This window comes from Malus domestica, chromosome 09, assembly GCF_042453785.1.
Source record: "Malus domestica chromosome 09, GDT2T_hap1".
In the NCBI taxonomy this organism is placed as follows: Eukaryota; Viridiplantae; Streptophyta; class Magnoliopsida; order Rosales; family Rosaceae; genus Malus; species Malus domestica.
The window spans coordinates 6,456,540-6,479,784 of NC_091669.1; the positions used below are offsets into that span (position 1 = coordinate 6,456,540).

The 23,245-nt window shown below is 39.7% G+C and overlaps 1 protein-coding gene, 1 long non-coding RNA gene, 5 other non-coding genes and 1 pseudogene across 7 annotated transcripts; all 8 read left to right on the forward strand.

Moving 5' to 3' along the window:
• The first annotated feature begins 128 nt into the window (after positions 1 to 128).
• LOC114826946 (receptor-like serine/threonine-protein kinase SD1-8) lies at positions 129 to 5,245 on the forward strand. The gene is made up of 10 exons (XM_070805424.1): positions 129 to 302; positions 391 to 480; positions 1,125 to 1,187; positions 1,321 to 2,992; positions 3,090 to 3,195; positions 3,261 to 3,432; positions 3,665 to 3,875; positions 4,041 to 4,278; positions 4,364 to 4,514; positions 4,608 to 5,245. Exons 4-10 carry the CDS (start codon positions 1,672 to 1,674, stop codon positions 4,914 to 4,916), a joined length of 2,508 nt encoding a protein of 835 aa, XP_070661525.1. The 5' UTR covers positions 129 to 302; positions 391 to 480; positions 1,125 to 1,187; positions 1,321 to 1,671; the 3' UTR covers positions 4,917 to 5,245.
• A 2,264-nt stretch (positions 5,246 to 7,509) lies between these two features.
• Positions 7,510 to 8,797, forward strand: LOC139188222 (uncharacterized). Its single transcript, XR_011571515.1, has 2 exons — positions 7,510 to 7,632; positions 8,651 to 8,797. It is a non-coding gene; the product is annotated as an uncharacterized lncRNA (long non-coding RNA).
• Positions 8,385 to 8,473, forward strand: LOC139188317 (small nucleolar RNA U36a). The gene has a single exon (XR_011571685.1). It is a non-coding gene; the product is annotated as a small nucleolar RNA U36a (small nucleolar RNA).
• Positions 8,531 to 8,620, forward strand: LOC139188309 (small nucleolar RNA Z223). The gene has a single exon (XR_011571677.1). It is a non-coding gene; the product is annotated as a small nucleolar RNA Z223 (small nucleolar RNA).
• Positions 8,679 to 8,792, forward strand: LOC139188311 (small nucleolar RNA Z278). Its single transcript, XR_011571679.1, has one exon. It is a non-coding gene; the product is annotated as a small nucleolar RNA Z278 (small nucleolar RNA).
• A 67-nt stretch (positions 8,798 to 8,864) lies between the features above and the next one.
• On the forward strand, positions 8,865 to 8,980 carry LOC139188312 (small nucleolar RNA Z278). Its single transcript, XR_011571680.1, has one exon. It is a non-coding gene; the product is annotated as a small nucleolar RNA Z278 (small nucleolar RNA).
• A 273-nt stretch (positions 8,981 to 9,253) lies between these two features.
• LOC139188316 (small nucleolar RNA snoR97) lies at positions 9,254 to 9,361 on the forward strand. The gene has a single exon (XR_011571684.1). It is a non-coding gene; the product is annotated as a small nucleolar RNA snoR97 (small nucleolar RNA).
• Positions 9,362 to 11,148: 1,787 nt separating this feature from the next.
• LOC103411416 (receptor-like serine/threonine-protein kinase SD1-8) lies at positions 11,149 to 19,178 on the forward strand (annotated as a pseudogene).
• Positions 19,179 to 23,245: the final 4,067 nt, after the last annotated feature.

The following is a 23,245-nucleotide window of genomic DNA, read 5'->3' on the forward strand; positions in this document are numbered from 1 at the left end:
TTCCTCACACTACCACGTGGCAGCACCCCAAGCAATTTCTTATTCTTCTCTCTCTGTCCCCCCCGGTGAACTCCTTCTTTCTTTTTCTTTTCTGTTTCTTGTTTGTCCTGTCTCTCTCCCTGTCGGCTCTCTCTCACATCTCTCTTCTCTCCCTCTTCTCTGCACCGCACGCATGCACCCATCTCCCTGCGCGAGGAAGTCCATCGTCATCACCATCTCGTCCTTCTCTCTCCCTTTGTCCCGTGCTGCGAACCTAGAAACCCGGAAAGGAACTCCGGCGAGTTTCTATTTTTTCCGGTTAGGTAAGTCCCTAATTATCTCTATTTCGTCCTTGAACCTTGCTGGAATGAGTTTTAAATGAGTGTATTTCGTGTTTTTGGGAGGTTGTAGGACGAATTCAAGCCGGGTGTAAGCACACCCAACTCCGGCGACCTCGGGGGTTTTTTCGGCCATCTCCGGCCGTTCTACGACGAAAGGAAGGTATAAAAACACTCCCCTCGTCTTGTTCTTCGTTTTGGTACCTGGATCAGAGTCTAGGGTTGTGTGTGGTAGTCGGCCGGAGTTGTGAAGCTCCGGTGGTTGTGCTCCGGCGAGGCCAGGCCTCCCAGGCCGGTTCCAATGGCAAGCGGGCCTTAGGCCCGAGTGGGGAGTCAAGCCCAAAAGCCCTAGCCCAAATTCCTTTTAATTGTTTTAGTTAATTGTTAGTTGTTTTAGGACAAAAGGCCTTCGGGCCATTAGAATTAAGCCCCTAGCCCAAGCCCAAAACCTTTTTAGGTTTTATTATTTTTCTGAATTAGAGTTGGGGCCCTTTTGGGCCATTTTCTGTTAAGGGGGCTGAAAGCCCTTTCCCCAAAACCCTTAAGGCCTTTCGGCCCAGCCCAAAACCCCAAGCCCAGTTGACTTTGACCTTTGACCTGTTGACTGTTGACTCGGTCAACTGTTATAGTTGACGTTGACTTTGACCGGTCAAAGGTCAACGTTGACTTTGTGAGTTGACTTTTCGGGGTTTCGTTCAGGACCTTTCCTAGGCTAATTTCGACGTCCTGGACCCGTTTTTGAAGTCTGTTTCCCAAATTCAATCGTTTGAATAAAGTTTGACCAAAGGTACTCCTTTATGTGAATAGGTGCAATTATTAACAGTGATTCCGTTATACCTTTTTGGTATAGCTTTGCACCATCAGTGTACGGTGAGTGGACCCCTTCAAAAGCATGTTTTAATAATAGAATTGCATACATGAAAAACATGATTTAATACTTATGTTTTATGAAGTACTTTATGAGATTACATGCTTACTAAGGCTAGATTGAATTAATACATAGGAATAACAACGTTCAAGCCCTTTCCATACACGGAATTTTCTACGAAGAACAATGTTCAAGCCCTTTCCATACATTGAATTTTCTACATAGACTTGTTCATACAGAGGAAGAACAACGTTCAAGCCCTTTCCATACATTGAATTTTCTGCAGACTTGTTCATACAGAGGAAGAACAACGTTCAAGCTCTTTACATACATCGAATTTTCTACAAAGACTTTGTCCATATGTGAAGGGTTGAATAATTGACTTAGTTGACTTGAAATGATCACCACAAAAAGGGCATATAGGTTGAGCTCCAGTAACATGCATACGGTAAATCTTTGCCCGCCTGCTGAATTCTTTGTGCAGCCATGAATACCAAACCAAACTCAAAGTTCTCGTTATCCGTTATTTTATTATGTGCATTTCTCGAGTCCCATGTTTCCCTTGCAGCTGACACCATCAGCGAAAACCACTCTCTCTCGGGCGATCAAACCGTTGTCTCTGCGGGTGGGATGTTTGAGCTAGGTTTCTTCAAACCAGGTCAGCTTTCAAACTACTATATAGGCATATGGTACTCCAAGCAAGTAGTATCTGAGATGACTATTGTTTGGGTAGCAAATAGGGAAATACCAGTATCTGATAGATTTTCTTCTGCGTTGACCATCTTAGATGGTAATTTAGTTCTCTTAAACATGTCCAAAAACCCGGTTTGGTCAACAGATTTAAACTCCACCACCAGTTCTGGTTCTGTACAAGCAGTTCTTTTGGATAGCGGAAACCTTGTCTTGATAGCCGGCTCTAGTAATAATACATCAGAGCCTTTATGGCAAAGCCTTGATCATCCAACCCATACTTTGCTACCAGGAGGTAAACTTGGATTCAACAAAATTACGAATCATACCCAGATTCTCACTTCATGGAAGAGTCTGGAGGATCCTGCACCAGGTCTTTACTCTCTTGGGCTAGCTCCGGATGAAAGCAATTCATATATCTTATTGTGGAATAGGTCTAGACAGTATTGGACCACCGGACCATGGAATGAAAGTTCGCATAATTTCAACCTGATTCCTGAAATGAGTATAGTTAATATCTGGGACTTTACTATCTTCAATTATAGTTATGTTACAAATGAGAACGAAAGTTATTTCACATATTCTCCTAAGAATCCTAAAATTGTATCTCGATACTCGATGTCTGCCTCGGGACAGATTCAAATACTAAAGATGGAGAATTCCAAGCAGTGGAAATTGGTTTGGTCTCAACCAAGACAGTGTGATGTTTATGCTTCTTGTGGGGCTTTCTCCAGTTGCAAACCCACATCCTTGAACTACTGCAAATGTTTGAAGGGCTTTGTGCCAAACCGGCAGAGTGATTGGGACTTGCAGATTTATTCTGGTGGATGTTCAAGAAGAACCAGTGTGAAGTGTGGGAATGCCACGGGAGACGGGTTTCTAAAAGTAAATAGCGAGTCATTGCCTGATAATAGACAATATGAAGGTGCTCTTAGTATCGAAAGTTGTAGATCAGCCTGCTTAAATGAATGCCAGTGCACTGCTTATAATTATGGCAGCGGCAATGGATGTTCACTCTGGCATGGAGATGTCTTGAATCTGCATGAAGTTGAAGCAAATGAAGGTGATAGAAGTACTTTATACATCAGAGCTGCAGCTTCTGACATCAAGGAAAAACGTAATAATAGAATGACTATTCGTTTCGCAATTAGTGATCATTATTTTGGCGCCATTATCTTGATGTTGTCAACAAAATCTTTTTCTTCTCTTTGCAGGTGTAATTAAGCCGTCCCTTTTGATTGCAATAGTCTCAACAATCACTGGTTTAATTGTTGTCGTTTTTGGCTGTTTCTTATGGAAGAAAACTACGGGAAAGAAAAGGTACTGCCACCACTCAACCTCATCTCTCTCTGTGTTTTTTTCTCTCAAACGTGTGACTAAAACAGAGAGCAAAAGAAGAACCATAATGAGAGTAAAAGTAAAATTGATGTTGGAGGTGGAGGTGGAAGGGATGATGCAGAACTACCGATCTTCGGTTTAAGGGCTGTAGTAGCTGCTACAAACAACTTTGCTGAAGCTAATAAACTTGGGGAGGGAGGATTTGGCCCTGTTTACAAGGTGACACTTCCACTGTGTGCTTTAAATACAAGTACATTTTTCTTCTCCTGAACACCTTTGTTTATTTCTGACCTAAACAAATATCCAAGGAGAATTAAAGGACAAAAATAAATAGGATTGTGAAGGAGAAAAAAGCTGTGCAAAAATCATTCCCCCTTTCGAAAATATGATTTTTTTTCTTTCTTTGAACTTCAAAAAATGTTCTCTTGTGCGCTTTTCTTCCTCTGTACAGGGAATTCTGTCTGAAAATCAAGAAGTAGGCATTAAAAGGTTATCAAAAAAGTCAGGCCAAGGACACGAGGAGTTCATGAATGAGTTAAAACTTATTGCCAAGCTGCAACATACCAATCTCGTTAGGCTCTTGGGTTGCTGTCTTGAAGATGAGGAAATGATATTGATCTACGAGTACATGCCCAATCGGAGCTTAGACAAACTTTTATTTGGTAATTACAAGCTAATGACTTATTAATTCTTTGTTTCTGCAAATTATTTTCCTTGTGTGCAAATGTCATGTACTGCAAGATGCACATGATGCACTGTGTCCAACATTTTATCTAAAATGAAAAGAAAAACACTTGCTCATCTTTCTTCGTGGTTTGTCTAATCAGATGCATCTGAAAAAATTGAATTAAATTGGGGAAGACGTTTTCGAATTATAGAAGGCATTGCTCAAGGAGTACTTTATATCCACAAGTACTCGAGATTGAAAATCATCCACAGGGACCTAAAAGCAAGTAACATATTGTTGGATGAAGCCTTGAATCCCAAAATTTCAGACTTTGGAATGGCAAGGATTTTCGGGATAAATCAGACTGAAGCAAATACAAATAGGGTTGTTGGCACATAGTAAGTCTACGTATATCTGGGACATGTTTTCGTTCAAGGAATGTTCTATTGCTTACTTCTCTACATATTGTCAATTCATGCGCAGCGGCTATATGTCACCTGAGTATGCGAGATATGGTCATTTTTCTGAGAAATTAGATGTATTCAGCTTCGGAGTGTTGTTGTTGGAGATTGTGAGCGGAAAGAAGAATGCTGCTTTTTATCGCTTTGAACATTCACCAACTCTTGCTGGATGGGTAAGTACTGAAAAATTATTCTAAAACTCATGGTCATCTTGTTTTTAAGCCTTCCAAATTCGCAAATGACCGTAAACTCAACATTTTAATCAGGCATGGGAGTTGTGGAAAGAAGGAAGAGGAATGGAGGTGATTGATGAATCAATAAGGGAAACATGCCATCTCGATGAAGCTTTGAGGTGTATCCATGTAGGGTTTTTGTGTGTTCAAGAAGCTCCAGCTGATCGACCCACAATGTCTTCGGTAATTCATATGCTGCAGAGCAATGAATCTACATCTCTTCCACCTTCCAAAGAACTTGCCTTTTCAACACACAGAAATTCCAATCATGTTCGCTCTTCTGAAATGCCTACCATTTTTTCTCACAACTCAGTCACCATGAGTTTGCCAGAAGGGCGATAGGCGTTGAAAGGGTAGTGACTAGCAAGCAGTTGAGAAAATAGTATAGTATATTAGAATAAACACCCCGACAACTAGCAGTTTTATACAAATACTTCGGGTTCAATTACACATTACCCGAGCTGTTTGTGCATTTTATGGTTTTTGCCCATCCAAACTAAACCTATAATAGCAGTAGATTAAATTTATGTTATGTATTTTTCAGCTGCAAATGTGGGTGTAACCATACTTATAGATATGTTCCCGCTGCACCCCTTAGTGCAACCGTAGATATATTAATTTAAAACGGAATGCCGCTTGTATCAAATGAATAAAGAGGAGATTTTTTTACATCTTCCAACTTTCAGAAGACAAAAACTAAAAACAAAATTGGTCTAGAACAAAGGATTTTACATTAGTATATCCATAATTGACAACATGGGTTTTCCTATGGTTGGAATAGGAAATTTGACAATCATCATATAGAATCTACCGAATGCAAGTTTGGCAACTAGAACTACAAGTAAACTATGTGCCCGATCAGTTTTTTTTATCGATGAGGATTCAAACTTGATGCTTCTTTCAACATTGAAAAGCAAAATATCACTAGAACACTTTATGCGCCTGATCATGTTAAACTCAACTTTTTTTTTCGAGAGTATGGGCTGGAGAAGATGGGCTCTCGGCAAGCAGAGGGGCTGCTCGGCCTGCAAGAATAAATGGATTTGAACCGTCAACATTCTCTTTGTCGAGCTGAAACACATGCACCAGTCTGCTCAAACTATAGAGGAACTGAATGCACCCTACAGATCAAGTCAATAATAAACCAATTAAACAAACATTTAGTGAATATCACTTCGATCTAGAAAATTTGAGGACCTTGGATAGTTTCACTTACAAGCTACAACAACAAAACAAACCAACGTAAGAGTGTGGATCAACCAACGAATGCACCATTCTAACGGCGTTAATATCATCAATTTGACTCCGATTACCACCAATGTAAGAGTCAATTTGGTTACAATTAGCACCAGTAAGGACATCAGTTTAATCTCGAACAAAGCTCCGCTGCCAGTTTCGGCATTATTGATCTCCACAACCTTGAAACCCATGATTGTGCTGATTCTTTATCGGGACGAGCCCAAAAACACAAACAGAAAAAGAAAAAAAAAATCAGGATTAAACTTGCGTTTGAGAGAGACAACATGAGTATGGCATATATATGGAGGACGTACATATAAAATGTGTCCGTTTTGGGGCTTAGTTTTTGTGCTTCAAGTTTCTTCTTTTGAGTTCCTCTCATATTTGTTTTCTTTTGTGAGTTCCTCTCAATTAAAAGAAAACTGTTTGGCATTCCTAATATGATTGTTGATTCTCTTACCAGTTTTCGATCGATTGGCTTTGGGCAACTTGTAAACTCATATTCTTTCACTTTTCTTTTGTTCTTCAGTCATCAAACATTCATATCGATTCACGATATGAATGGTCCGATCACTAATAACACTTTAGTCTTTATAATTCTAAAAGCCGAGTTCTTGTCTCATGGCTTAAATTGCTAAATATGAATGTTGTAGGCAAGGTAGGTAGCATTGTCTCTTGTTACTTTTTTCTACCTGATTTGGTTTCCCGTATATTTTGGGTCCCTACAATTGTGAAGTTACCCATTTTGATGCAAAATGGAGGCAGGGTACTTATGCTTCTTGTTTTGGAGAGACAGTCTCATTTTATCCAATTAAATGTGTCATGTATTGATCTTTTATTGAATAAAAGATTTACTTTTTAAAAACATAAACAACGTTCATTGAGTGAGTAACGCCACTAAAACTGCGCATACAATGCAAAAGAGAACCTCTTGTTGGTTTGGCAAGTAATTCTAGTTTCAATAAAAAAAGAAAGATAATGTGGCTTAGTAAGCATTGGATAGATCATGCTTGTCGGAGTGCTATTGTTCATTACTCGTTGGCCATTGCTTGCTATTTCCTGATTTTCAAAAAAATTATGTGTGAGACAAAAACATGATTGTGTGTGTCAGTATTATGTCAATTATGGTTCCTCTTGTTGGTTTGGCAAGTAATTCCAGTTTCAATCAAAAGAGAGAGATAATGTGGCTTAGTAAGCATTGGATAGATCATGCTTGTCAGAGTGATATTGTTCATTGCTCGTTAATGTATGTGTAGAACGAAAACATGAGGTTAATTATTGTATGTGTCAGTGTTATGTCAATTTTAATAAAATCACATGTATATGTGTGGTAGGAATTGAATTTTTGAACATCATGCAGTATACTGAACAATAACACGTCAAAGACCACAATGATTGACTTCAAACGTAAATGATGAAACTTAACTGATGACTCAAGGATAAACTGCAGAATAATCCTTCCAAAAAAAAAAAAAAGGTGCAGAATAATTGGATCACACATAGGCAATACTGTATAGTACCACGTGTCGAAAGGTCAGCTGAAGGATGCAACCTACCAACAGGCTACAACGACATGTAATCACGTTACTGTCCGAGGGAAAGCAGTTGGACCATTAGATAATGACTAATTTTATTTTGTTTTAGTCAATTAATGAATAATACAGTTGCTGCGCAACTCACTCTCTTCTCGCTTGATCAGCCTCTCAATTCTGGTCAACTTTTCCCAAATGACGATCTTGTCCCTTCTTCACCAGAGCTTCAAGTGCTTTCAATGGCCACCCTGTTGCCTCCAAGCTTCTGTTGCTCTCTGTACCAGCAGGTTCTCAATTTTCTTGCTTACCATGTTATTTTCTTTTCGATCTGTTTGGCTTCTGAGAAAATGCATGACCAGAAAATAAAAACTTCGAAGGAAAGCGTGTTGGCCATCGTGAAAAGGGATGGAGAAGCTACGCTTTTTCCAGTTACTTTCATTCACTGATCTCAGAAGGGGAGCCCCCTCTCTCCTCTCCTCTGCTCTCCTCTCTCACTATTCCTCTCTCTCATTCTCTACTGGAAAATCCATAATCTTTAATCTTCCTCTGCTCTTCCTTTCTCTCCGCTCCCCATATATCTCTCCGTGGAGCCTACAAACCAAGTATTGACGGTCGACAAGCTTCAAACGTGGCGGACGCGTACTGGGGGTACAGCGATGGTGGACAACCGCCGCCGTCGTCGACGATTCAGATATCGGAAAGCGTCCTCCTCTGACGCCGCCGTCGCCGTCAAGTGTTGCAGTTTAGCCTCGCTTTACTCCACGGCTTTTCTGTGTCAAATCGACCCATACATCTCCCACAAAAACCGTAAATCTTTTCATCAATTTCAATAGCGTAAGATCCGATGCGCCTCGACACACCTTAAGCCTGTTTTGGAAAAATCTCCGAAAACAGAGCTAGTCATGGAGGTGCAGATCCTATTGCTGTGTCAAACGTGGGGGTTTTTCTCTTCTCATAGTTTTGCCTCTAAAAACGTCCGCTAAATTATCAGAATTTGGATTTTTTTTTTTATGTATTTGGATATTGTTTTGTGAATTTTTGGCGATGATTACAAATTATCCGCGCTTCTGAGAGCAATCGATGAAGTAGAATGTGATAATCAATGGTTGAATTTCTTGATATGAGCCATTTAAGTTTTTGATTTGCTGATTTGGGTTGGTGAAATTTTTGGATTTTGTTGATTAATGTTGGCGGTGATTAAATTTTACAGCTTTATGCCAGTTCTGCTTCAGAAGATTCGTGATTGAGAGAGCTGTTTCATACTCTGAGCCTTCTGTGTATTAATTTGATTTTGTTTTTCTTTAGTGTTTTGGATTTCTGTGTTCTTGGTGGTGCCGATGACGATTCAATCCGCTTGTTCGAGGTGCAGTGGAATTGAGACCCTGTTTACAGGGAGAACCCCTCAGTGAAACTGCATTCATATGAATTCAATGGATTTAACTGAGGTTTTAATCTTACTTACCCTCCTAGTAAAATGTTTCTGTGTGGAAAATTTTGGTGATGATCTTCTTGTCTTGTGGCCTGTGATGATTCAATTCGCTTTTTTTGAGGTGTAGTGGAGCTGAGACCTTGTTTACAAGGAGAACCCCTCAGCGAAGCTACATTGCATATGACATTAATGGATTTAACTGAGGTTTTAAGTCTTCATTACTGCATCAAAATCCATTGTTTTTGTGCTAATGGCTTGTTTTGCGGAATAATGTTTATTATTTTGTTAGGATTAAGTAATGTTTAGGCGTCAATGATGTTACAATCCAACGTGTTTGAGGTGTAGCGGAAGCAAGAACCTGCCTTTGTGCAAGGTCAAACCTACTCGTGGAAACTACATCCCTTGACAGAAACGATGTATCCGAGGCATTGCAGTCATATGGTTTTGTTGTGTATTGTGTTTAAATGTTGGTTTTGAGTTTCAACTATACCTTTATGGGTCTGAAATAACTCATAAATTAGAGTGTTGTCATCAGCTTCATCTTGTGTTACTGGTCTAGACTGGAGTTAAACAACAACACTACATCTAATTGCACTAATTTCATCTTCATTTATTTTGTGATTTGTGTTAAATTTCATCTAAATTTCCGTTGGAAGCGACTCTGGTGATGAATTGATATGTATGCTACTTCTATTAATTGAATTGGGGTTAAGTAATTTATATAGTGATAATAATTTCTAAAACCTACAGGCCTCACCCTGTCTCCGTTGGGGAGTACCCTAAAAAACAGGAACCCTTCCTCTCCCAGCCGTTTTTGGGTTCGTCCGTGAATTCTTTGTCAATGGTTTTGGTTTTTGAATTGCCCGCTAAATGGACTCCTTCCTATCTGTTGTTCCCAGCTGATCCTTTTGTTGGTGGAGGGTTTAGATTTTGTAGTGAGTAATTAGTTTGCAGGAGTATGAAGTGGTAGGCCTGTAAATGGGTCGGGTTTATTGGGTTTGGGTTGGGTTTAATCTGATCCGTTAAGTTAACGGGTCATCCAAACTCAATCTGTTGAGGTAACGGGTCATCGTTTCACCCGTTAACTTTTTTTTTTTTTTTTTTGGTAATTTGCCACCACTCCAGAAAGAAACAGGTTTTTAACTGTTCATCCTTGCCAGAATCGAACCGCTTCCAACTCCCTCTCGTATTTCTCTCTTTCTCGATTGGCATTCTAAGATTTCGTGTTCTGATTTAGAAATTCGAAACGTGATTAGATCTGATTGTAATTTTGTCAATGTCTTGGCTGTGAAATGGGAAAAAGATTGTTGATTTGGTTCCATGATGATCAAACCCAACTGGGATTTCTCTCGAAATTAACAACAATGTTGATAGCTTTTCATCTCAAAATCGATAGGGACTTGACATTACTGGGTTCTTTTCTAGTTGAATTCAAGGTTGCTGGTTTCGGTTCGATCCGTAGAGTTTGATTCATCAAAACCTTCCGGATTTGCTGATTCATTTGATTCAATGGATTGTCGATGATAAAAAAAGAAACAGACTATAACATTTTGGAACCAAGAAAAAGAAACTCGAAAGAGTTGGGATGGGGAAGGTATGATCAAGTAAAGCAGCAGGTATCACAAGAAAAAAAAACTCAAATATCCTCAACGAACGGGTGTTAACGGATCTAGTGGGTTGGCCCAAAATGACCCGTTAATTAACGGGTTGTTAACGGGTTCATCCATTAACGATCCGACCCATTAAGCATCCATTCAAATACTAATAGTAAGAGATTGGGTCCAAAATGCTAGGTCTATCAAGTGGTACAAACAAGCATGGAAACAAGAGGATGATTGGTGGAGAAAATGGCGCGTGGAAATCATGACCTTGGATTCGTCATGTGTGGATGGGTTTATGTTGTACAATCTTTTGATTGGAATTCAGACCAAAAACAGACACGTAAATGAATGTTGTTCTAAGCTGTGTGGCAAATTGGAATTTGAAAATTATCAACGTATCTCTGTTTTTGCATCAATTTTTGTTGGTAAAACTTGTATGGATTGGAAAAGATTATGATAATGAACAACATTTAAGCTCAAAACCTCTTGAACCGCAGGATTCATGATCGTAGCCTCATTGAATTAACACATGAACCATAATTTGTAGCGAGCATGAGTGCTTAGTTTGGTACATTAGCTTGCAGTCGACGCAATCTAACTTGAACATGTCCTTATCGTAACTCATACCTCCATCTCTTCTCGGGTTTTGGATATGTGATGCTTTTTCCACGTTGTAGGAGAATGTTCAAGCCCTTTCCATACATTGAATTTTCTACAAAGTACAAAGTCTGATGTGCCGGCTAGGAACTTGTGTGATAGGTTGAATAGTTGACTTAAGGGCATATAGGTTAAGTTCCAGTAACATCCATACGGTAAATCTTTGCCTGCCTGCTGAATTCCTTGTACAGCCATGAATACCAAACCAAACCCAAAGTTCGTGTTTTCCGTTATTTTAGTGTGTGTATTTCTCGAGTCCCATGTTTCCCTAGCAGCTGACACTCTCCGGCGATCAAACCATTGCTTCTGCTGGTGGGATGTTTGAGCTAGGTTTCTTCAAACCAGGTCAGCTTTCAAACTACTATATAGGCATATGGTACTCCAAGCAAGTAGTATCTGAGATGACTGTTGTTTGGGTAGCAAATAGGGAAACACCAGTTTCTGATATATTTTCTTCGGCATTGAGCATCTTAGATGGTAATTTAGTTCTCTTTGACGAGTCCAAAACCCCGGTTTGGTCAACAAATTTAAACTCCACCACCAATTCTGGTTCTGTACAAGCAGTTCTTTTGGACAGCGGAAACCTTGTCTTGATAGCCGGCTCTAGTAATAATACATCAGAGCCTTTATGGCAAAGCTTTGATCATCCAACCCATGCTTTGCTACCAGGAGGTAAACTTGGATTCAACAAAATTACAAATCATACCCAATTTCTCACTTCATGGAAGAATTTGGAGGATCCTGCACCAGGTCTTTACTCTCTTGAGCTAGCTCCGGATGAAAGCAATTCATATATCTTATTGTGGAATAGGTCTAGACAGTATTGGACCAGCGGACCATGGAATGAAAGTTTGCGTAATTTCAACATGGTTCCTGAATTGAGGCTATTTAATGACTTCAATTATAGTTTTGTTACGAATGAGAACGAAAGTTATCTCACATATTCTATTAACAATCCTAAAATTGTAACTCGAGGCTTGATGTCTGCCTCGGGACAGGTTCAGCAACTAACATGGTTGGAGGCTTCCAAGCAGTGGAATGTGTTTTGGTCTCAACCAAGACAGTGTGATGTTTATGCTTTTTGTGGGGCTTTCTCCAGTTGCAAACCCACATCCTCGAACTACTGCAAATGTTTGAAGGGCTTTGAGCCAAACCGACAGAGTGATTGGGACTTGCAGATTTATTCCGGTGGATGTTCAAGAAGAACCAGTGTTAAGTGTGGGAATGCTACGGGAGACGGGTTTCTAGAAAAAAATAGCAAGTCCTTCCTTGAAAATAGCCAATATGAACCAGCTCCTAGTTTCGAAAGTTGTAGATCAGCCTGCTTAAATGAATGCCAGTGCACTGCTTATGTTTATGACAGCAGCAATGGATGTTCAATATGGCATGGAGATGTCTTGAATCTGCAAGAATTCGAAGCAAATGATGGTGATGGAAGAATTTTATACATCAAAGCTGCAGCTTCCGACATTGAGAAAAAACGTAATAAGAGAATGATTATTCATGTCTACTTGGAGCCGTTAATCTTGATGTTGTCCCGATGATCGTTTTCTTCTCTTTGCAGGTGTAATTAAGTTGTCCCCTTTGATTGCAATAGTCTCAACAATCACAGGTTTGCTTGTTGTCATTTTGGGCTATTTCTTATGGAAGAAAACATTGGGAACAAAAAGTGAAGTTGCTGCTGGAGGTGAAATGAATGATGCAGAACTGCCGATCTTTGGTTTAAAGGCTATAATAGCTGCTACAAACAACTTCGCTGAAGCTAATAAACTCGGAGAGGGAGGATTTGGCCCTGTCTACAAGGTGACACTTCCACTTTGTACTCTAAATACTAATACATTTGTCTCCTCATGCACACTCCTTGTTTATTTATGACCCTTGGATTGAATAATTTCAAGGAGATGAATCACAGGACAAAGTACACATGGGTTTGCAGAAGGAGAAAAAAGGGTGTCTGAAAATAATTTCTCCTTTCATAAACATGACCGTAAAAGGGAATCTTCTTCTCAACACATTGATTGCTTGTCCACTAGCCTTTCATGAGTACTTCCATTAGACATGCCTTTCATAATTTTGTCTAGTCCACTAATTGTCCATTAGTCTTTCTTTACTATTTCCATTAGTTGTTGTCCGCTCCTTTGGCTCCTATAAAGAGCATCTCCATTGTAAATCATGATAGTGAAATATAACATATATTCTATACTCACCTTAATTTGGTATCAAGAGCAACAAAGCTCCATCGAGCAATTTTTTTTTCCCGATCCTCATGGCTGAATCCACCAACTCACCCCCTTGCCCACTCCTGTCACCATTAACGCTGCTGCTCAGTTACCTCTAAAACTCACACCCACCAACTTTCCTTCCTGGCGAGCTCAATTCAATGCCCTGCTTCTTGGGTATGACCTGATGGGTTACATTGATGGATCAAAACCACGTCCTGCTGCCTCCTCTACTGTGTGCTACACCTTCTGGATTCGTCAAGATCAGCTGCTACTACATGCTATCTTAGCTTCTGTCTCTGAACAGATTATATCTCTCATTTCCTCCTCTAAAACATCCAAGGAGGCTTGGGACAAGCTCACCAAGCTCTATGCCAACAAAACACGCTCTCGGGTTCTCAACCTCAAAGAGCGTCTTACGTTCATGCGTCGTGATACACAACCTGTGTCAGTTTTTCTACAAGCTATCAAAGCTATCATTGATGAGCTTGCCATCATTGATTCTCCACTCTCCGACGATGATGTTGTTCTACACGTCCTCAATGGTGTTGGACCTGCCTTCAAAGAAATCGTTGCCGTTGTTCGAGCTAGCGATACCTCCATCTCCTTTGAAAATCTGTATGACAAACTCATTGAACATGAAACTTTCCTCCAACGGGATGCACCACCAGCTGCTGTTACTCCTATGACTACCCTTGTTGCTCAAGCTCCCCGCTCCTTCCAACGTGACTTCAGGGCCACACAAGCCTCCCAACAACGTCCAACAAATACCATCTACAACTCTAACCGTGCTAACCACCACAACTCCAATCATCGTCGTTCTACTATGGGGTATCGTGGTTTTTGTCAATGGTGTGGTACTCAAGGGCATAGTGCAAAACGCTGCCCTCAACTTTCTTCCGCTCCACCCACGGTCAACCACACCACTATCCGCCCCTCAACATCATCTCCTTGGCTGCTCGACTCGGGTGCCTCTCACCATGTCACTTCTGACTCCAGGAACATCCCGGACTCCACTACCTATGATGGTCCTGATCAGATTGTTATTGGTAATGGAACAGGTTTAAGTATTACACATGTTGGTTCCACATCACTCTCTTCTTCCTCTACCACCCCATTTCACTTAAATGATGTCCTGTGTGTTCCTTCCATTTCCCGTAATATTATTTCCATTGCCAAATTTAATAGACAAAATGCCACCTCTATTGAATTTTTTCCTGATTCCTTTCTTGTCAAGGATCTCAACACGGGAGCGGCACTTCTTCGAGGCCCGAATAAGAACGATACATATGAGTGGCCGTGCTTGATGCCTCAAAAACAAGTTATGAGCAGTGTGATGGACTCCTCCAATGTGTGGCACCGTAGGCTTGGTCACCCCAACCATCGAACCTATCTTCAAATCCAACGTACCTCCTCCATTCCTATGTCTTCAACTCATTCTGTTTGCACTTCTTGTCATTGCAATAAGAGCCACAAGCTCCTGTTTGGTCATTCTACGCTTGTTAGTAAGCGTCCCCTTGAACTAATTTATAGTGATGTATAGGGTCCTGCTCCCTATTTATCTACTGATGGTTTTTCATACTATGTTATCTTTGTCGATCATTTCACGAAATATATTTGGTTTTATCCCATGAAACACAAATCCGATGTTTTCTCAATCTTCACAACCTTTAAAGCTCTTGTAGAAAACTACTTCCACACCAAAATAATCACCTTCTACTCTGACGGAGGAGGAGAATATGTTAAACTCAAACATTTTCTTTCCACAAATGGCATCACTCACCTCACCACTCCTCCACAAACTCCTGAACACAATGGTGTTACTGAACGCCGCCACCGCCATGTTGTCGAAACAGGGTTAACCCTTCTCCACCAAGCATCCTTACCCCTAACTTATTGGTCATATGCTTTCAAAACTGCTGTGTATCTTATTAATAGGATGCCCACTCATGTTCTCAATAATATCTCTCCATACAAAGCTCTCTTTGGTGATCTTCCTAACTACATTAAGCTTCGTGTGTTTGGTTGCTTATGTTTCCCTTGGTTAAGACCCTATAATTCCAACAAGCTTCTTCCTCGATCTCGTCCATGTCTCTTTCTTGGTTACTTCTCTACTCAAAGTGCTTATCTATGTCTTAATCTCCCTTCCCGTCGTATGTTTGTTTCCCATCACGTTCGATTTGATGAAAACACTTTTCCTTTTTCTTCTCGTGACTCCGTCATCCCTTCAGTTCCTTCCCCCGACTCCACTGCATGGTCTGCTGTCACTCCAGCCGTCATCTCCATTCCTGCTCACATTGCTGACGTGCCACCAGTTCCATCACACACCTCTTCTCAGCATGCTGCCACTCAAACGCCTTCGGAGGTCTCGGAGTTGTGTCTCTCCCCTGCACCATCACCATCTGCGACTGCTCACCCCCCATCCCCACATCATCTCATACCCACATCTATCATTCCTTTACCCCCACCACCACCACCAAATAATTTCAACCATCACCCCATGACCACTAGAGCCAAAAACAATATCTTTAAACCTAAACAACTTTGCACTGCCACCAAACACCCACTTCCTTCTCCCATTGAACCAACATGTGTTTCTCAGGCTATCAAAGATCCTCTTTGGCGTGCATCAATGTCCGACGAGTTCAATGCGTTAATCCGCAATGGCACATGGGAGCTTGTTCCTCCTCAACCTTCACAGAATCTTATTGGGTGCAAATGGGTCTTCCGCATCAAAAGACATTCTGATGGCAGCATTGATAGGTACAAAGCACGCCTTGTTGCTAAAGGCTTTCACCAACGTCCTGGCGTGGATTTCTTAGACACCTTCAGTCCAGTTGTCAAACCCATCACCATCCGTATTGTTCTTCATTTGGCTCTCACTCATGGTTGGCCTCTTCGTCAATTAGACGTGAACAATGCCTTTTTGCATGGATCACTCTCTGAAGATGTTTACATGGTACAACCCCCCGGGTTCGGTGAATCTACTGTTCCAACACATGTATGCAAACTTCGCAAAGCTTTATATGGCCTCAAGCAGGCACCCCGATCATGGTATAAGGAGTTGAGCACCTTTTTGCTCAATCAAGGATTTGTCAATGCCATCTCAGACACCTCTCTCTTTATTTTTCGTCAGGATAATGATGTGATCTTCCTTCTAGTTTATGTTGATGATCTTGTTCTTACAGGAAATAATTCCAGTCTCCTCTCTACGTTTATTCAAGCCTTGGCAAATCGTTTTTCTGTCAAAGATTTGGGGAACCTTCATTATTTCCTTGGGGTTGAAGTGATACCCACCACCACGGGTTTGTTTCTTTCTCAACATAAATACATCCATGATCTTCTCGCTAAAGCTAAAATGGATGGTGCTAAGGATGTGACCACACCAATGGCTACCTCTACTCTTTTGATTCTCTTTGATGGCTCTCCTCTCACTGATGCTACTACCTTTCGACAACTTGTTGGAGGTCTCCAATACCTCAGTCTCACCCGCCCTGACATCTCATTTACCGTCAACAAACTCTCACAGTTCATGCATCGACCAACTGAGTCTCATTGGCAGGCCTTGAAACGTCTCCTCCGCTATCTAAAAGGCACTATTTTTCATGGCATTCTCTTCCGCTGCAGTGCCTCATCTCGTCTATATGCCTTCTCAGACGCTGACTGGGCTGGTGATCGTGATGACCGTAAGTCTACCACGGGTTATGTCATCTATTTGGGAGGCAACTTAATCTCTTGGAGCTCTCGCAAACAACGTTCTGTCGCTCGATCGTCCACAGAAGCAGAATACCGCGCCATAGCCTCTACTACTGTTGAACTAGCTTGGCTTCAATCCCTTCTCCATGAGCTTGGTGTCTCCTCAATGGATAAGCCAACCATTTCCTGCGACAATATTGGGGCAACTTTTTATAGTGTCAATCCTGTTCTTCACTCTCGCATGAAGCACATTGAACTTGATTTTCAGTTTGTTCGTGATCGCGTCAATCGCGGGCTTCTTCAAGTTTCACATGTTTCTACTCAGGATCAGCTTGCAGACGTCCTCACAAAAGCTCTTCCTCGTCCACGCTTCCAATTGTTACGATCCAAGATCGGTGTCTCTGACGGGACCACCATCTTGCGGGGGCGTAAAAGGGAATCTTCTTCTCAACACATTGATTGCTTGTCCACTAGCCTTTCATGAATACTTCCATTAGACATGCCTTTCATAATTTTGTCTAGTCCACTAATTGTCCATTAGTCTTTCTTTACTATTTCCATTAGTTGTTGTCCGCTCATTTGGCTCCTATAAAGAGCATCTCCATTGTAAATCATGATAGTGAAATATAACATATATTCTATACTCACCTTAATTGACCGTTCTTTTGTACTTCTCTAACAATTTTTTCTCTTGAGCGATTTTCTTCCTCTATACAGGGAATTTTGGCTGAAAATCAAGAAGTAGCCATAAAAAGGTTATCAAAAAAGTCAGGCCAAGGACACGAGGAGTTCATGAATGAGTTAAAACTTATTGCCAAGCTCCAGCATACCAATCTCGTTAGGCTCCTGGGTTGCTGTATTGAAGAGGAGGAAATGATATTGATCTACGAGTACATGCCCAATCGGAGCTTGGACAAACTTTTGTTTGGTATATACATGCTAATGACTTATTAATTCTTTCTTTCTGCACATTGTTTTCCTTGTGTACAAATGCCATGTACTGCAAGATCAAATGCACTGTGTCCAAATATTTTATCTAAAATGAAAAGAAAAACACTTGCTCATCTTTCTTCATGGTTTGTCCAATCAGATGCATCAGAAAAAAGAGAATTAGATTGGGGAAGACGTTTTCGAATTATAGAAGGCATTGCTCAAGGAGTACTTTATATCCACAAGTACTCCAGATTGAAAATCATCCACAGGGACCTAAAAGCAAGTAACATACTGTTGGATGGAGCCTTGAACCCCAAAATTTCAGACTTTGGAATGGCAAGGATTTTCGGGATAAATCAGACTGAAGCAAATACCAATAGGGTTGTTGGCACATAGTAAGTCTACATACATCTGGTACATGTTTTCATTGAAGTAATGTTCTATTGCTTACTTCTTTACATACTGTCAATTCATGTGCAGTGGCTACATGTCACCCGAATATGCGAGATATGGTCATTTCTCTGAGAAATTAGATGTATTCAGCTTCGGAGTGTTGTTGTTGGAGATTGTGAGCGGAAAGAAGAATGCTGCTTTTTATCGCCTTGAACATTCACCAACTCTTGCTGGATGGGTAAGTACTGAAAAACTATTCCAGCTAATGATCATTCTGTTTTTAAGCCCTTCAAATTCGCAAATGACCATACGTTCAACATTTTAATTAGGCATGGGAGTTGTGGAAAGACGGAAGAGGAATGGAGGTGATTGATGAATCAGTAAGGGAAACATACCGGCTCGATGAAGCTTTGAAGTGTATCCATGTAGGGTTTTTGTGTGTTCAAGAAGCTCCAACTGATCGGCCAACAATGTCTTCGGTAATTCGTATGCTGCAGAGCAATGAATCTACATCTCTTCCACCTTTCAAAGAACCTGCCTTTTCAACACACAAAAATTCCAATCCTGTTTGTTCTTCTCAAATGCCTACCATTTTTTCCTACAACACAGTCACCATGACTTTGCCAGAAGGTCGATAGGCGTTGGAAGAGCGGTGACTAGCAAGCAGTTGAGAAAATAGTATAGTATATTAGAATAAACACCCCAACAACTAGCAGTTTTATACAACACTCAAGGGGTTCAATTACACATTACCGGATATGTTTGTGCAGTTTATGGTTTTTGCCCATCCAAACTAAACCTATAATAGTAGCATATTAGATTTATGTTATGTATTTTTCAACTGCAAATATGGGCGTAACCATACTTCAAGATATGTTCCCGCTGCACCCCTTGGTGCAACTGTATTTATATTAAATTAAAATGGAATGTCACTTGTATCAAAAGAATAAAGTGGGTATTTTTTTTACATCTTCCAACTTTCAGAAGACAAAAACTGAAAACAAAATTGGTCTAGAACAAAGGATTTTACGTTAGTATATCCATAATTGGCAACATGGGTTTTCCTATGGTTGTAATAGAAAATTTGAAATCATCATATAGAATCTACCGAATGCAAGTTTGGCAACTAGAACTAAAAGTAAACTATGTCCCCAGTCAGTTTTTTTATCGACGAGGATTCGAACTTAATGCCTCTTTTAACATTGAAAAGCAAAATATCAGTAGAACACTTGATTCGCCTGATCATGTTAAACTCAAGCTTTGTCAAGCTGGAACACATGCACCAGTCTGCTCGAACTATAGAGGAACTGAATGCACCCTGCAGATCAAGTCAATAATAAATCAATTAAACAAACAGTTAGTGAATATCACTTCGATCTAGAAAATTTATGGACCTGGATAGTTTCACTTACAAGCTACAACTACAAAACAAACCACCGTAAGAGTGTGGATCAACCAACGAATGCGCCATTTAATATCATATCATCAATTTGAGTTCAATTATCACCAAAGTAAGAGTCAGTTTGGTTACAATTAGCACTAGTAAGGACATCAGTTTAATCTCGAACTCCGCCGCCAGTTTCGGCATTATTGTTCTCCACAACCTTGAAACCCATGGTTGTGCTGATTCTTTATCGGGATGAGCCCGAAAACACAAACAGAGAAAAGAAAAAAAGTTAAGATTAAACTTATGTTTGAGAGAGACAACATGAGTATGGTATATACATGGAGGAAGTACAAATAAAATGTGTCAGTTTTGGGGCTTAGTTTTTTTGCTTCAAGTTTCTTCTTTTGAGTTTCTCTCGTACTTGTTTTCTTTTCTGAGATGAAACCATAGACGTGAAAACCAAGGGGAAATAAGAAGAAAACTGTTTGGCTTCCTAATATGATTGTTGATTCTCTTACAAGTTTTTTCAATTGGCTTGGGTTACTTGTAAACTCATATTCTTTCTTTTTTTCTTTTGTTCTTCAGTCATCAAAGATTCATATTGATTCACGATATGAATGGTTCAACTGCTAATAACAATTTAGTTTAGCGACACTTCGTCTTTATAATTCTAAAAGTCGAGTTCTTGTCTCATGGCTTAAATCGCTAAATAGGAATGTTGTCGGTAAGGTTGGTGGCATTGTTTCTTGTTACTTTTTTCTGCCTGATTTGGTTTCCCGTATATTTTGGGTCCCTACAATTGTGATGTTACCCATTTTGATGCAAAATGGAGGCAGGGTACTTATGCTTCTTGTTTTGGATAGAGAGTCTCATCTTATCCAACTAAACGTGTAATGTGTTGATTTTTATTGAATAGAGATTTGCTTTTTAAAAACGTAAGCAACTCCATGAGTGAGTGATACCACTAAAACTATACACACAATGCAAAAGAGAACATCTTGTTAGTTTGGCAAGTAAATCCTGTTTCAATCAAAAGAGAGAGATAATGTGGTTTAGTAAGCATTGGATAGATCATGCTTGTGGGAATGGTAGGTGGTCTTGCTCATTGGTCATTGCTTGCTTCATTCACTGATTTTTCAAACAATTATTGCGTGGAACGGAAACATCAGGTTAATTGTTGTGTGTGTCAATGTTATGTTAATTTTGATAAAATTACATGTACATGTGTTGTAGGAATCAAATTGATGAACATCATAAATAACACAGAGCAGGACGATAATTGATAACACTACGTAATCCTCTAGCTATTAACGTTAGAACATTTCCCTAAAATCACGTCGTTCATCACGTTTGCATCCACACATAAACAAACGTGAAAGACGCGACATTGATTGATATAAAATGCAGAGGATGATATTGATGACTCAAAGGATAAACCGCAAAATAATTGGATCACACAATGACAAAACTGTATAGTACCAAGTGTTGTAAAGGTTAGTTGTAGGATGTAGCCTACTAACCACATGGAGTAATACTAAGGAAATTAAATATATAGATTAAATTTGTAAACTGACTGATGTATTATCAATAGGAAATAAACACACTTATCAACGTTTAAGTAATAATCTAATCATCAACTTTCATATTATTTAGTTTACAAATTTAATCTTCTTAGTATTATTTCAAGTTACTGTCCGAGGGAGTGGAGTGGGACCAACTCGGTTACCTCATCGGTTCATCCTGCAAAATAACTGAACTTAACAAGTGCCACGCGTCAGTTAGATAATGACTAATTTCATTTTATTTTTGTTAATTAATGAATATTACAGTTGCTCCGCAACTCACTCTTTTCTTGTTGAGTGACTTGAGGAAGCAGTCTCGTCTCACTTGATCAGCCCCTCAATTCTGGTCAACTTTTCCCAAATGACGATCTTGTCCTTCTTCACCAGAGCTTCAAGAGCTTTCAATGGCCACCCTTCTGCCTCCAAGCTTCTGGTGCTTTGTACTATCAGGTTCTCAATTTTCTTGCTTACCATGAATTGGGTTGAAGTATTTTCTATCATAACATATAAAGACACATTCTTTTTTAGTTTTGGTTATTTTCCTATGAAGTATCAGTTTTTTTCCTAGTTTAAGCAAAATGTCAGCTCATTAACTCTGAATCTAAACTTTTCCTTGAATCTCAGTTTATCAACCACCAGACACTAGACTTTGTTTGGTTACTGAGAAAATAGACTGCAAATGTTTGTTTTGGAGTTTTAGCTATGCTGAATTTATTCAAGGGAGATTTTGGATACGGTCATTGGTTATGAATATTTTTTTATTGAAATCTTCTTTGTTTTTAATTTTTGATCGATGTTACTGAAATTAATGTGATAATTTATTTATATGTACGTTACTATATTTTTTTAAATTAAAAATTAGAAATTTTAGTTTTTATTGTGGGATTAAAAATATTAAAAAAATAAATATACTATTGTGTGTGTGTATATAAACATGGATACATTCATCAAAATTAACCAAAAAATTTATTGTATCAAAACTGACACACCCCAATCCTAGAATCAAGGCGTGATGGCCGTCACGTGAGTGTGACGTAGCCAAAAGTGCGACGTGGAAGCAAAAGATAAGAGAAATATGCAGGAATTTAAAACAACTACTAGCAATAATATCCAACTAGCATGATAAAGTGAGTTTAACAGTAAAACACACAATTTCAGAGCGTAAATACTAGGTGCAGTCAAGTAGGACTATAATTAAATTACAACACCCGCAAGTGAGTCCTACATGCAGGACGTATGTCAGAACGCCGAAGAGAACCTTGTGAGCCACCAATTGCTAACTAGAACCTGGAGGGGCGTAAAACAAAGTTGAGTGGGTCAGTAAAACCAAAGTTTTCTAAAACATTTCATTTAAAACATTTCTAACCCCTCACTGTAAAACTTGTATACTTTCCCAGAAAATAACATAATAGCATAATATTTGCTCAAATTGCTCAAAACATCAATTTTATCAAAATCCAGTAAATATGCCAAGCAATAATGTCAACGATTGAAATATGGATGCATCAATATGACAGGTGATATAATGAAATAACCGGAGACCCTTCGGCTGGCCCTGTACGGTTCATTCTATAGCTCATTATCCGACCCAACCGGAGTCACCACAGTGACCTATACGGCCCTACTCTGCACATCAATCGGAACCACCTAAGGTAGTCTGTACGATAGAAAAGGTGTACGAATACGCTCTAGTGCTTCTCTCATCAATCATCGGCGCGCATAATCTAAAGTCACCTACTAGTCGGAACCACCTCTAGCGATCTATACGACTAGCATGTCGGAACCCTCACATGGTCTGTACGACATTCACCTACTTGGATCCAAGGTGAGCGTGCGGTGCGGTGAATAATATAAGCACTAACACCAAGGGTGCAAGTTATGAGCTCTCAATGCAATTCACATTATAATAAATCATATAAATAACGAGAAACTTATCTGTACGTCCACAGCACCAATTCATATATATAAATGCATCAATTATCAATTCATATATCTCATAGTATGCATGCATGACATTTTAAAA

Bases quoted from the DNA above. Each gene is read 5' to 3' on its own strand.
- LOC114826946 (XM_070805424.1), top strand. From the start codon at position 1,672: ATGAATACCAAACCAAACTCAAAGTTCTCGTTATCCGTTATTTTATTA. The intron at 3,196-3,260 runs GTACTGCCACCA...TGACTAAAACAG, and splicing joins AAAACTACGGGAAAGAAAAG to AGAGCAAAAGAAGAACCATA. The intron at 4,279-4,363 runs GTAAGTCTACGT...ATTCATGCGCAG, and splicing joins AATAGGGTTGTTGGCACATA to CGGCTATATGTCACCTGAGT.